The sequence below is a fragment of the Sipha flava genome, unplaced genomic scaffold, assembly GCF_003268045.1.
Source record: "Sipha flava isolate LNK unplaced genomic scaffold, YSA_version1 75_pilon_pilon, whole genome shotgun sequence".
Classification (NCBI taxonomy): Eukaryota; Metazoa; Arthropoda; class Insecta; order Hemiptera; family Aphididae; genus Sipha; species Sipha flava.
In genome coordinates this window covers 1,076,189-1,089,676 of record NW_020273615.1, presented here as the reverse complement: position 1 = coordinate 1,089,676, position 13,488 = coordinate 1,076,189, and the positions used below count along the sequence as shown (strand labels likewise).

Sequence of the window (13,488 nt, the reverse complement as noted above, 5' to 3'; positions counted from 1 at the left end):
TAATTTCCACTGCCGCCGCCGCCGCCTACCGGGATTGCGTCCGTGCGTGCTTTACGCGTCCAGTGCACAATAGCAGGCCCCGTCGAATACGCTTTGGTAAACCGTTTTGCGTACGATCGTCGGTCGGTTCGTTTCGCACGTGAACGTCTCTGACGACCACTGCGGTCCCGGAACACGATCACCACGCGCCGAGTCGAACAATAATTCGTTGCACGTCGGCTCTACAATCATATTTTCGCTCTGCCCCCGCATAAAAAATAATCGCAACGGATAACGCGATCCTTGACCCGATACTCTTATCCGCAGCGGTTAGTCGGTGTACCGAAAACAACGTGTCGAATCGAGTATTTGAATCGGTTTTTTCGGAATCCGGCCGCCGGTCATTTTGTCGCCGACTGGTGACCGCCAAAAACTCGGTTCACCGCCTTTTTTCTCGCTTACCTTAGCGTTTCTCGTTCTCGCGCGCGCAAACGGAACCCTATTATCGGAACACTATCGCACAGGGGCGGGGGAGACCAGAGATAAGGCTGACGTAATCTCCGGTGCGCGTCGTGATCCCAGCCGAATAGCCGAGGAACAGTAGTCGCCCGCGCCCGCGACCTTGCAACCGGCCCGATTCGAAATCCTATTACCGAAAACATTATTCGTCTGCCGGCCGTAAACGTTTCGCGCGCGCCTCTCGTCGACAACCGTTCGCGTTCCCCGGGGTCGCCGTAGTGCAGGTATGTCGTCACGAGTCGGCCGGTACCTCCCGTATCCGTGTCCGCCGGAGGTCCGAGGGTAGGGCGGCGCGCGCTTGGTGTGTTGTCCGCTCATCGATTATTCGCGTACGGCACCGTGTAATCGTTCGTGTATTTATCGCCGGTCGCCTGCTCCGCCGCCGTTCCGGCAGCACTACTACGTTTTCTCGGCCGCTGCCCGCCAACCGCATTACGCGGTCCGTCCATTGTCGCTCCGTCGTCTGATAACGTTGCACGCCGACCCTGGCACTGTCGCGGTTCCCGCTAACTCCGTCCCGTTTTCTCGTTTGCCCGCAGATCGTCCGCGGTGGATTGCTTGCGACCTCTGTTCCGCCGTCCCCCCAATACCATGATGAAGTTCGGCAGCAAGCACTCGGGTAACGCGCCCATCAAGTGCACCGTCCGTCTGCTGGACGATACACAGTTGCTGGACACCGAGTTTCAGGTACGGGCATCGTGTGCCGCGACAGCGTAGAGCACGTTAAACTGCTCACGACCGACATTTACACTTGTGTTTTCTCGGCATCCATTCGCCTACATTTTGCTTAAAGGTCAACTTGATATAACTCGATATTCACAGTATCCATCGTTATTTCATTAGCCGTTATCCGTTATGAATACCAAATCTATTACCTACGTGCATTTACAAGTTCGTTAATATTCTTGATTATGGTCAATTTTATGTTGATATTGCATTTATTTCCTTAAGATTTCACAAAATCGTGTTGTTTAAAACGTAGATTTAAATAGATGCATTATTAAATATAATTTAATCTATGTTCAAATGAATCCATTTATTATGATTTCTATTTATAAATAAAATGTTTGAACTTTATGTGTGTAATGCAAGTAGGTTTGTTAATAGTTTAGTAATATAATCATAGATATTATTTTATCGTCATTCAATTAGGAGTGTATGATGTTTCGACATTTTATCTAATTAAAACACTAAATATGTTTCAGATAAGTTTTTTATTATATTTGTATCAATTGATCATTAAAAATATTTCTTTTAAATTTTACTTATCTCTAAATTGTTATGTTTAGTTACATGTATTACATGATAACTATGTGTATATTATTGATTATCATAGTTAAAATGTATTAGTTTTATTTACGAGTAGCTAAATATTTATGATAATAATTTAAGTATAGGTATTTATTTTATTCAGTTATTACATCAACATACTAATTTAATCAGTTTGAAGGCTCAATATTTTTAATAACATGCATAAGATTAACAATTTAACATAATATGTGGTTTCATTATTAGTGTAATAGGTTTTTATAATTATTTAATGATTCTATTACAAAGTTTATACGTCCCGAATAAGTAATAACCTGTATGCCACATATATACCTGTAAATTGATTATTTTATATTTTTATTTATACATAATCCCTGTTCAAAATATCTAGTTGTAATACCTATATTATAAAACACGACATGATGATATACCTACTACAATTTATGGTTCAGTTATATAAGACTACTTATATAATATTAGAACAATTGATTGATGATGTTACTATTTTCATTTAACTTGAAAAGTAATTATTTTAAACATATATTTTATGAAAATCATAACTTCTTTTAAATGTTTTCAAAATTAAATTAATTAAGCTTTAAATTATTTTCGAGTTTTTATATTTATATCTACATTTTAAACAAAAATATTCAATTATAATTTGAAGTGTTTGTATTCAGACTAAAAAATAAGATTCTTAATTTATATTGTTTATCAAAAATGTGTATATAATCTTAGAAGTAATTTGTAATTGTTATTTAAATATTATAAGTACCTACAACCCATTTTTTAATAATTTTAAGAGTCAATTATTATTGGAAATAATTAGATACATTATTAATTCATTATTGCATAGTTTAAAATTAATGATAACATTTATTATATTATTATTATAAACAATAAACAGGGCAATAAATTAGTAACTTTAATTATAGTGGTCTAGTGTTATAAATTATTAAACGTATACAAATAATATTTTGTTATAATCTATGTGCAGCTGTTTGAATATATACATGTTAGTAATAATAAATATTTGTTTTTGTTTTTAATTTGTAGATAAATGAAAAAGGCAGTAGTTTGATAAATCGTGTGTGCGAGCAATTGGATTTAATCGAGAAAGATTATTTTGGTTTACGCTATGTTGATAGTAAACGCCAAAGGGTATATAGATTTTGATAATTGTTATTATAGTATATACTATTTAATGCAATGTTGTTGGTGCAAAAATATATGCATTTCATTCATGCCATTCAATTTTAATTAACATTAGAATTTTCATTGTAATGTATTAAAGAAAATTGTATTAAATACTGTATCTATTATTTTCTTAATAATAAATTATAACCTTTATTAATTAGTTATTTTTTAATTTTTTCAGCACTGGCTCGAACCATCAAAATCAATTTTTAAACAAATTAGAGGTTCGATAACTTATAATTTTTTATCTGTATTGTATTGTTTTAAAATGTATTTACTTTTTAGACATGGAAGCAGACAATATATTATTTAGCTTCCGTGTAAAATTTTATCCACCAAATCCATTTCGTCTAAAAGAAGATATTACTCGTTATCAAATTTATCTTCAATTGAAAAGGGATTTATTACATGGCCGACTTTATTGTAATACATCTGAAGCAGCTCTATTAGGAGCCTATATATTACAAGGTAATAATTTCAATATTACAAAGATTAAAATAATAATTCTATTATAATTATATTGTATGACATTAATATTTTTATCATTAGCTGAACTTGGTGATTTTAATCCAGAAGAACATATAGATAACTATGTGAATGAATTAAAAATATTATTAAAACAAACATTGCAACTAGAGGAAAAAATTATGGAGATTCATAAAAATGATTTAAAGGGAAAAACTGCAGCTGAAGTTGAAACTTTATTTTTAAAAAAAGCATGCGTTTTAGATACTTATGGAGTAGATCCTCATGCTGTTAAGGTATAAAATATAATTTATCTATTTTAATTTATGATTTACAATTATTTTATTTTATTTTAGGATCAAAGAGGAAATCAACTTTATTTGGGTATTAATCATACTGGAATACTTACATTCCAAGGCAGTAAGAAAATGAATCATTTTAGTTGGTCTCAAGTTCAAAAAATCAACTTTGAGGGTAAAATGTTCATAATTCATGTCATTCTTAATGAGGTATTTTATTTTAAATTGCATTCAATTTATTTTGTATTTAATATTTATTATTTAAAATATTGTATCCTAGTTTATTTACTGTATTTAATTTTTTTTTTTTTTATGTATTTACTATTTACATGCTTCTTAGGACCAGAGAATTAAGGTAGTTACTGTAAAATAATTATTTTTAGAATAGTTAAGAAAATGTATTTAACATCACTTTCCATTATTCCATATGATTATCATATATCAGTTTAATTAGTATTAAATTAAATGTATAAATTTCTACTATGTGAAAACATAATATTTATTCTTTAATTTAAAGTATTGTTAGGGATTGTGAGCTATGTTCAAGTGGGATAAGGTAGCTATCATCAATTTGACTATATCACCAGTCAATTAGCTTGACTTTTAGTTTTCTAATGTTGCAATAACAACATGCCAATAAGCTATAGATATTACAACCTTTCATTTAGTATTATTAATTAGATTCTTGTTTCATTGTTATACTAATACTATTTATAGTTTTTGTTACATAATATCAAAATTACTTAATATTTCATTTTTACTATTATGTTGCTTTGTTGCATTCATGTGTACATGGTTTACTATTACACTATTTGGTAAAATAAACTTGTACTATATTAATAACCTTCTAACTTTATTTGTAATCCTACATAATAAATGTAGTTTTGGTTTATAAAAATTCTTTATTTTAGTTAAATATAAAGATTATTAGACATTAATTTATTGGTTTGCTAAATAATCAATAACATTTTACTGTAGTTTAATATGAATATTAATTAAATGTGTAATTTACTTTATATTAATATTAATGGTTGTGTATCTAGTTGTATTATTTTATTTCACTCAACATAAGATTTAAAATTAGTATAGCTATGTTACCTCGTCAAACTAATTTCCGTATGGTTCCTTGTAAAATGTAACTGATTGAAAATTAAAAACATTAAATTTAAAGAATATCATTAATTTAAATATAATTTGAAAACCAAAATTAAATAACAATTTTAGTTTTTATATTTATGATTTATTAAAATGAATTATATTTTTATAATGTAAATAATAACTAAATAATAATAATTAATAATAATAATAATGACCCTAATTTTTGGGTTCATCTTTTTCAAATTTCAGTAGAAAATTTGTATAAGGTGTGTCTCTATTTCAAATAGTAGGAATCTTAAGCCAGTTAATAAATTTATTGTTTTCATTATTATTTCTATGCTGTTGTTATTTTTAATTATTGCTAAATTATTCATTAAATAAACCATAAGATTTTTTTACAGATTTATAATAGTTTATTTACTAATTTAGCTTATTAAATCAATACATAGATTATAAATTAATCCTGTCAACAAACTATTAAGTCTATATTAATTAGAATCATTGATAGTTATTGATAGTAATAATATTTAATAAGATTCTAACTTTCAAAACAATATTATTTTTTAATATTTATTTGTAAATAACATAATACTATTTTTGTATTATGTTAATTATTAGTGTACACTTTCATAACCTTAATAATTTATTTATTATTTAATTTAACAATATTTATACATACTGTTGCCATAAATAAATTTAAATTTTTTCATTAAAAAAAATTGATTTTATTATATAATATTTTGTTTTAAATATAAGTTTTTTAATGTTATAAAAATATGTGTACAAATATTTTAGAAAAAACAAACAATTGGTTTCAAATGCCCTAGAGGTTCTTCATGTCGTCATGTATGGAAATGTGCTGTTGAACAAATGCTATTTTTCACGTAAGCTTTTCTTTAATAGTATAGAATTATATTTTTATTATAAGTTATTCTGATAAATATTATAAAATATATATTGTATCTAATAGTATTTATGTGAAATATTTTACATTGAATATTTGTGAATAAAGAAATTTGACTAAAATGTAAATTTAAATGTTGTAGATTTCCTTCAAGCTCCGATGTTCCTAATGTAGTTTCTGGAGGAGGCTTCTTTTCATGGGGTACTAAATTTAAATACAGTGGTCGTGTTGAACGTGAAATATTAGAGGATTTAACAATCACTAGAGAATCTCCATCTGTTACACGAGTAGGTAGCCTTAGACGAAAGTCATCAAGTGAACCAGTGACTCCCTCTAATATTGTGATCAATCAAGTTGGTATGTATATTCTTATTTTTTCTTTTTTTTTTTTTAAATGAAGCCTATAAATAAATATGTAGGCTTTTTTTTTAATTCGATCATTTTTTTTCAAATATTTTCCTTTCCATTTGTCATCACAACTTAATATTTTAAAATATTGTCCTGTGATATAGTCATACTAAATAATGTTTTAGTATTTCACTTAAATAAAATAAACTATCTCAGCTGTATCTTAAAAAATTTCATTTTATATAAAATTTATAATTTTCGTTAGAATATATTTTATATTTTTATTATTTTTAAATAATTATATTATTGTAAATTATTAATTTGCAGCAGGATTTAACAGTCTACCTCGGTTGTTAACAAATACCAATGAAGAATATAATTCATCTATTGATTCATCCACTCAAATCGATAATTCTTCTGTTTTAGAGACTTTATTAGAAGGCCAAGAGATAACTACACCCAAAAGTAAGATATATTTTTTATTATTTGAATACATTTATTGTTATTACTTAAAAATGTTGATAGCTTAAATAAAAATAGAAAAAATATTAAACATTTTATGTTAAAATATTATATAAGAAGAGTGATTTATAAATTATCAGGATTAAAAATTTTGAATTATAATTTCTTAGTTGAGGAAGAGGTCAATCATGAAGAAATCTTGAATGATCATTTACTGATTGGTAAGTGTCAGCTATTGGGTCGTATTTTGCTCATAATTGGTTCAATTTCACCTTCATATTTTTACTCATTGTAACTACATTAGATGCACATAGTCATTATCAAATATTCCTATTATTATTAAAAATAATTAACTCATTTACCAACAAATCTTACAATTCTTAAATATAATACTCGTATGATTGTTCTATTATAAACTTAATATGTTGTATTATGTAACAAATTTTTAATTTTTTACGTAGTATTTTTACTAAAATAATAATAAAGAAATATGTTAATTTTGATTGAAAAATTACAATTAAATTTAAGTATAGTTATTTTTTTTAAAAATTTTTAATTCATTTTCTACATTTCAATGATTCAATTTCATTAGTGTTAAATATGATTATTGATTATTTGATTATGATGGGTTTTCGAATTATTATAATCTCCATGCTTTTTCATGCAAATTTTTTTACTATTAATTATATATTTGATATACCAGATTTGAATAAGTAGTGCATTGCATAATTTTTACCAAAATAATTTTTGAAATGTATTCTTAATTTGCTTTTTGTTAGTTTATAACCCATCTTTAAAACATAATTTTTATTTACCTTATAGTATTGTATAAATAATTTGTATTAAAATTAAAATATTAATGCTTAATAATTTAAAATTATTTTATTAACATAATATATCCATATTTATGTATTTGGTTTAACTTTAATCAAAGTTTCAAATACAAATCAAACTATTACCCACTAAGAGTAAATGGATTATTTATTGTTTTATTCATTTTATTGTAAATTGAAAGTTCAATAAAATAATCAAATGGATCATCAAAAACATTTTACTGCATATAATTATATTATGAATAAAGGTTTAATTCAGTGCTTCCCAAACTTTTGACTCACAGCGCCCTTTTTGATTTAAGGTTTTTTCAAGGTGCCCTTCTCTAAGTCATAGCATGACTATTCATAAGGAAAATGTTAGACCCAATAGTATTTCATGACGGCGCGGCGCCCTTATACAGACATTGCGTCGCACCGGGGCGCTGCGGCGCACACTTTGGAAACCTATGGTTTAATCAGTATTGAATATATATGTTTGAGTATTAATCTGAAATAGGTGATGTAATCATTGATACTTTTTATTGTAATCATTTAAATTAATTTTATAAATAATGTTTAGTTTGTTTAAAATTAACCAAAATTAAAGTCATATCAATTTTATCAATTTTAATGCTTATTTGAAATTCACTTAAACTATTTTAAAATACTTTAATTTTTATAAAATGCCTTGTAAATAATTGTAGAATCTTATATCTCTTTTCTTTTAAAATATTAATTTGTTTTAAATGATAAGTAAGTTATTAAAAATGGATATTATCTCTCAATTTGCAAAATCATTAGATGATTAGGTAGTATCTATTAAAATTTATCACGTTTTTAAGTTTTTTTTATTAAAGTAATTTCTTTTATAAATTAATATCTTTTTAAATTTTACAATGATTTTTTTCCTTTTTCTTTTTTGTGTTAAAATTTTCAGGTATTTACCCATACCTCTATTCTTAATAAATATCTGAAAGTGTTTTCACATAGCTAAAATATGTTATTACAATGACTTTTAGGTTTCTGAACATATATTTATAACACCTTATATCAATGTTATGTTTATTCATCCATTAGTTACAGTGCATAGTTAGTAATTATTATTATTGATATTATTATATTATATTCATACTAGCCAGTATAAAAAAATTAGTAATAAAATATAAAAATTATTTTATTATAAGAAAATACTTAAAATATATTTCATCTAAATATCTATTTTGTATGTATATTTTTTTGCAAAACATTTTTGAGTTCTATGTTAAATTTTATATTATAAATTATAAATGAAGAATAACTAATGATCTCCTTCCTATTTTTCATTCTAAATTATTGTGTAACTTAATTGGTATTTTCACTATTGCAAGTATTAAAGTTAATAATTATTAAATACATAGTTGACATCAACCATTGTTCAAATATTTTTTGTTTTGATGAAATGATTAATTAGTACTTTTTATTTTGTATAAATAAGTAAAATTAGCACAATGACCATTGGTAAATCAAACAGCTAGATAACTCTTGTATGGGGGCTGGGTTTCAGATCAGAATAAACCTCCTTAATTATAATAAAACCCATTATTGTATTAATTGATGTGGGTTACTGTTAGTTTTTGGCTTAATTACTAATTAGATATTAAAATTATTGAGGAATTGAATCATTCTTAAATTATGTCAGCCTTGTTTAAGAAGTTTTATTTGTTATTTATAAAAATTGGTAATACATTTAGATAATTATATACATGGGGTTTAATTCAAATATTAAATTAAGCTATTTCTCCTTGAAAAAATCAAAAAGAAAAACTTTTACAATCAAAGGCTCATATTATTAATATTTTATTTATAAAATTAATCCAAAATAATAATATAATAGTTAAAATTGTAATTTGATTATACAATAATAAGGGAAACATTTATAACAACATTAATTACGGAATTTAAATAGTTACATTTGAGAATTATTTAAATATACTAAATTTCATAAAATTAATATCTAATAGTAACTTATATTTAGAGGTATAATTTCATGAGAATAACCTGAACAGAAAAATATTAATATTTATAGTATACATAAAAAGTATCATCATTCAAACCACAAAAATTAATTATTTTTAATTTCAAAGTCTTTTCTTTTATTTTGAAAAAAAGTTTTTTTATTTTATTTTCTTCTATTATTACTCTACAAGAGCTTTTGTTGTTATCAACATATTCTGCCATTTATATTGATCCAAAATTAGTTTTTATGGGTCTTTATTTCTAAACTTATACTTTCAAGATACTTCTCAGCCACATTCAACATTTTTATTTTATTTTAATTTAATAGTTAATAATAATGATAATTTTATACTTATGGTTTTATTCAAAATTGTATAACTTAAATTTATTTTTCTACACATGTATATCAAATACCTGATAATCTATTGTTTATAACTTATCTATGATATTAGATAATTTAATGGTGTGTACATAATGTGACATACTTATATTTATTTTTAAATAGTAAAATAATGACTATTTTTAGAGCCAAACTATTGCATTCATTTCAGAAAAATATTTATTATAAAAAAGGATTTTTGATTTTTCTTCTATAAACCTGGTTATAAGTTATGAAATAAAGATAGTTTTATTTATTGAAAGATTATGTTATCTGCTATGAGAGGTTTCACTTATGATGTTGAAAATATTCCATTGGTCATTGTAGTATCAAAATAAATGTAATACAATAAGTTTTTATAGTTAATTTTATAATTAATCTAAAAAAATCTGAAGTATTGTATTTACTTTGATTTGTTATTCTACTGAATTAAGATTAAAAACAAGTATGATGAATCAACATTTCTTGAGACAATGGTTTAGATGAGATCCATTTTATTTATAATTTAATGTTGATTTCTCTATCCAGTCACATGATTTTTTACACTTTGATCGCTGATTTGTTTATATTTCATTATTTATTATATATTAGATGTTCTAAGTGTAACCATACTTTGAATTAAGATTTAAGTACATTGAAGTTTTATGATAAATATTTAATACATTATGAAATTTAATTCAATTTCAATTTTCTAAGTATTACTATTTTTAGTAATCTATTTTTCTTTAAAATATGAACATTATTTAACTGTTTGAATAACATTTTGTATTGCTGTAATGTGGGAACAAAAGCAAAATGAAAAAAAAAAAAAATTTGTATTACGTAAATAGTAAAAAAATAAAAATAAACAAAAGCTTGTAAATGGTTAATACTATATTAGTTTTTTTTTATGAAATAAACTATTAAATCAGACTTATACAACTTAGGAGGTAACTCAGTTACCAATTTTTAAAATATAGATCTTAAAAATGTGTATAATTGATCAATAATCAATGAGGTTTCAATAACTGTTATTTTTATATTTGGTATTAACTAATAATTTTTATTAACTCAAGGATATAAATTGTTAAATTAAAAAAATTTATACTTATTTATAACATTTTGATTTAATTATTTTTCAATGACTAATTTGTATTTATAAATATAGTAAATTGAGTTGTATTATATTATTTATTTGATTTTTCAGTTCCTTATTTTATAATTACATTTTTTTACTAAAGTCCTAAAGTAAATTAATGTTATTGAGTTCAACCAATAAATTATTGTAGATTTTGAACATGTTTAATCGTAGTAGACTATTGAAATTATACTTATATTTCACTTAGCTTTAAAGCTAAATTAAATTTGTATTTAATTAATATAAGTATTAAAAATAGTTTCATTTTATCTTAACTGTATCAAAATCACGTAACCCACTAATATTTGAGTACGAATACACCAGCTTACAGTTATATTTATTACTGCTTTTAAATAATAAATATTTGGTTATGCTTATCAATAATATTAATTAAAATGTATCAATATATATATATTTTTTTTAGACTTCACCACAACAGTAACTGACAGTTCATCATTAATTCAATCAGTTCCAAATCAACATTCGGGACAAAAACATTTAGAAACTATGGCAAATCAAAACAGTAGATCAAGTTTAACCATCCTACGACAAACATTGCTACCAATTGTATTTGCTTTGTTTATGATACTTATGGTTGTAATCATTCTTCTAGAATCAGATTTTGATATTATTGCTACCATTAGAAAAGCACCAGAAATCGCTGATTTCAAAAAAAATTATTATGAACCAGGCAAAGAATTTTTAATGAGGCGTTTTATCAGGTCTAAGACTTTTTAATATTTAAAATAACATTTTCAATCACATTTTTTAATAGCTTACACTCTTGGGTAGGAAAATTAGATTTGGATTTCAAACCTTTTTTTATATGTGTATTGTAAGGTGATGGAGTTTATTAAATACTGAACATATTTATTTACATATAACGTCTGTGCGTGTGCTCAACATTTTAATAACATTTAACAAGAATTTGATCAAATCATAGCATTTATGTTTTTATACAAAATAATTCACATAGATTAATGCATTTATTTAATCTAATCATTCCAAGGATTTGCGTGATTTTATGATAATCATTGAGCTTTTACTATACTACTACTAGTTTAATATTTATGTGTTACAGAGCTTTTGGTTTTAATTTTAAGTGTATATGTGCTGTATCGTATTTAAAACATTTTCTAATAAAATGTGAAGGTGCCGCATGAATTTGCATAATATACTAATACGAATTTTTTTTTTAGTGAAAAATCCATTTTGGTTTTGGTACTTTAATAAATATTGGTGCTTAAACTTATTGTGAAGTTGCTAATTTTAAATATGTCCCAAAAGTACCTAAGCACTTAATTATTTTTCAAATTCGAACAAATGCAATTTTCATAATTGTTGAATTTCATTATATTCATTAAAATGTATGAGAATAATACATTTTTAGAACTATTCACTCAAAATGTACCTTTTCCCTTTTTTATTAGTTCTATATATTTGAGTGAACATAATACTTAATTATGTTTATACCTATTTTTTGTTTCTACCTCTTTATGTTTATCATGTGTGAAATTGAATTCTGTTTAAATATTGACAATATTTTAATTTCATACCATTATTTATATTAAATATTCTAAATATTATTTATGAAATATAAACATAAGTTAAGCAGTGAACAGTTAAGCAGTTTAGTAATTAGCTTACATTTTTAAAATTTACTTTAGGGTGTAAGTAATTTACAGTAATAATACTAGTCATTTTTGGGTAATATGATATATATTATATGTTTCTATTAAAAACTTATTTTTGTTGGTTTTTTTTTTCTATTGTTGATTTATACCTATAATCATTAATTTACTGAAACTACTCTTAATTAGTGTGTTAGTCATTGATATAAATTGATTAAAAGTTGATAAAAGATTACATTCCGATATTATTATCTATTTAAATGATATTTTTAATAGTAGGAATATTCTATTATTTCGGGCTTTAATGCATAAAAAAATAATAATTTAAGTTCTTTAAATCCAGGTTGGCTAAGATTTTCTTAACTCTGGAAATTAAGTTAGTGTTAAAAATATACTTTTAGTTAATAGTCAATTTTTCATTTAATTTTGTTAAATCTTATCTAATGAAATTGGATTGAATACTGATTGATACTTTTAATCTATAGATCCATGTTTTGGTGTAGCCTTTCTGAAAATTACATTTTTTTTTTTAACTTTATTGTAATTATTATTCATTATTTTTATGTTATGCATAATTACATGGTTATTAAATGTTATTTAAAATTAATTCTAGTTTTTAACACTTTAATGCCCAAACTAGTGAATAATAGATATTTATTTAGGACCTATCCTATTATAAACAGGATTTCACTGTTATTAATTTTAATTTTTAATATATATATATATATATACTTTTTTTCTAGAACACTTTGGTAGTTATTAAAAAAGTTTAATTTAAAATTATTATCATATTTAAATCTTACTTTATGAACATTCCCTAAAGTTTAATCGTAGATGATTAAGTCTACAATAATTTTCAAATATATTTTGAATCATAATATTTATAATAATTGTTTTATTTTTTAATATATGTTAAATTCTTTTTCTATTGTACTTAATTATAAATTAATAATAATATATAATACGTAATAATAAGTTCTCGAAGATGAAGAGTTGGTGTTGGGTTAAAATTAT

At 24.8% G+C, this 13,488-nt stretch overlaps 1 protein-coding gene across 4 annotated transcripts; it reads left to right on the top strand.

Annotated features, from left to right (window-relative positions):
- The first annotated feature begins 68 nt into the window (after positions 1 to 68).
- On the top strand, positions 69 to 13,131 carry LOC112692586 (FERM domain-containing protein 5). 4 transcript variants are annotated; one of them, XM_025567307.1, is made up of 12 exons: positions 69 to 1,185; positions 2,824 to 2,928; positions 3,146 to 3,188; positions 3,250 to 3,432; positions 3,514 to 3,725; positions 3,786 to 3,938; positions 4,069 to 4,083; positions 5,622 to 5,710; positions 5,873 to 6,087; positions 6,409 to 6,543; positions 6,711 to 6,761; positions 11,268 to 13,131. In XM_025567307.1, exons 1-12 carry the CDS (start codon positions 1,090 to 1,092, stop codon positions 11,579 to 11,581), a joined length of 1,611 nt encoding a protein of 536 aa, XP_025423092.1. In that variant the 5' UTR covers positions 69 to 1,089; the 3' UTR covers positions 11,582 to 13,131. The 4 variants fall into 4 exon arrangements, with proteins under 4 accessions (XP_025423092.1, XP_025423091.1, XP_025423095.1 ...); XM_025567306.1 differs by having other exon boundaries at positions 75 to 1,185; positions 6,406 to 6,543; XM_025567310.1 differs by lacking the exon at positions 6,711 to 6,761 and having other exon boundaries at positions 77 to 1,185; positions 6,406 to 6,543.
- The last annotated feature ends 357 nt before the right edge of the window (positions 13,132 to 13,488 follow it).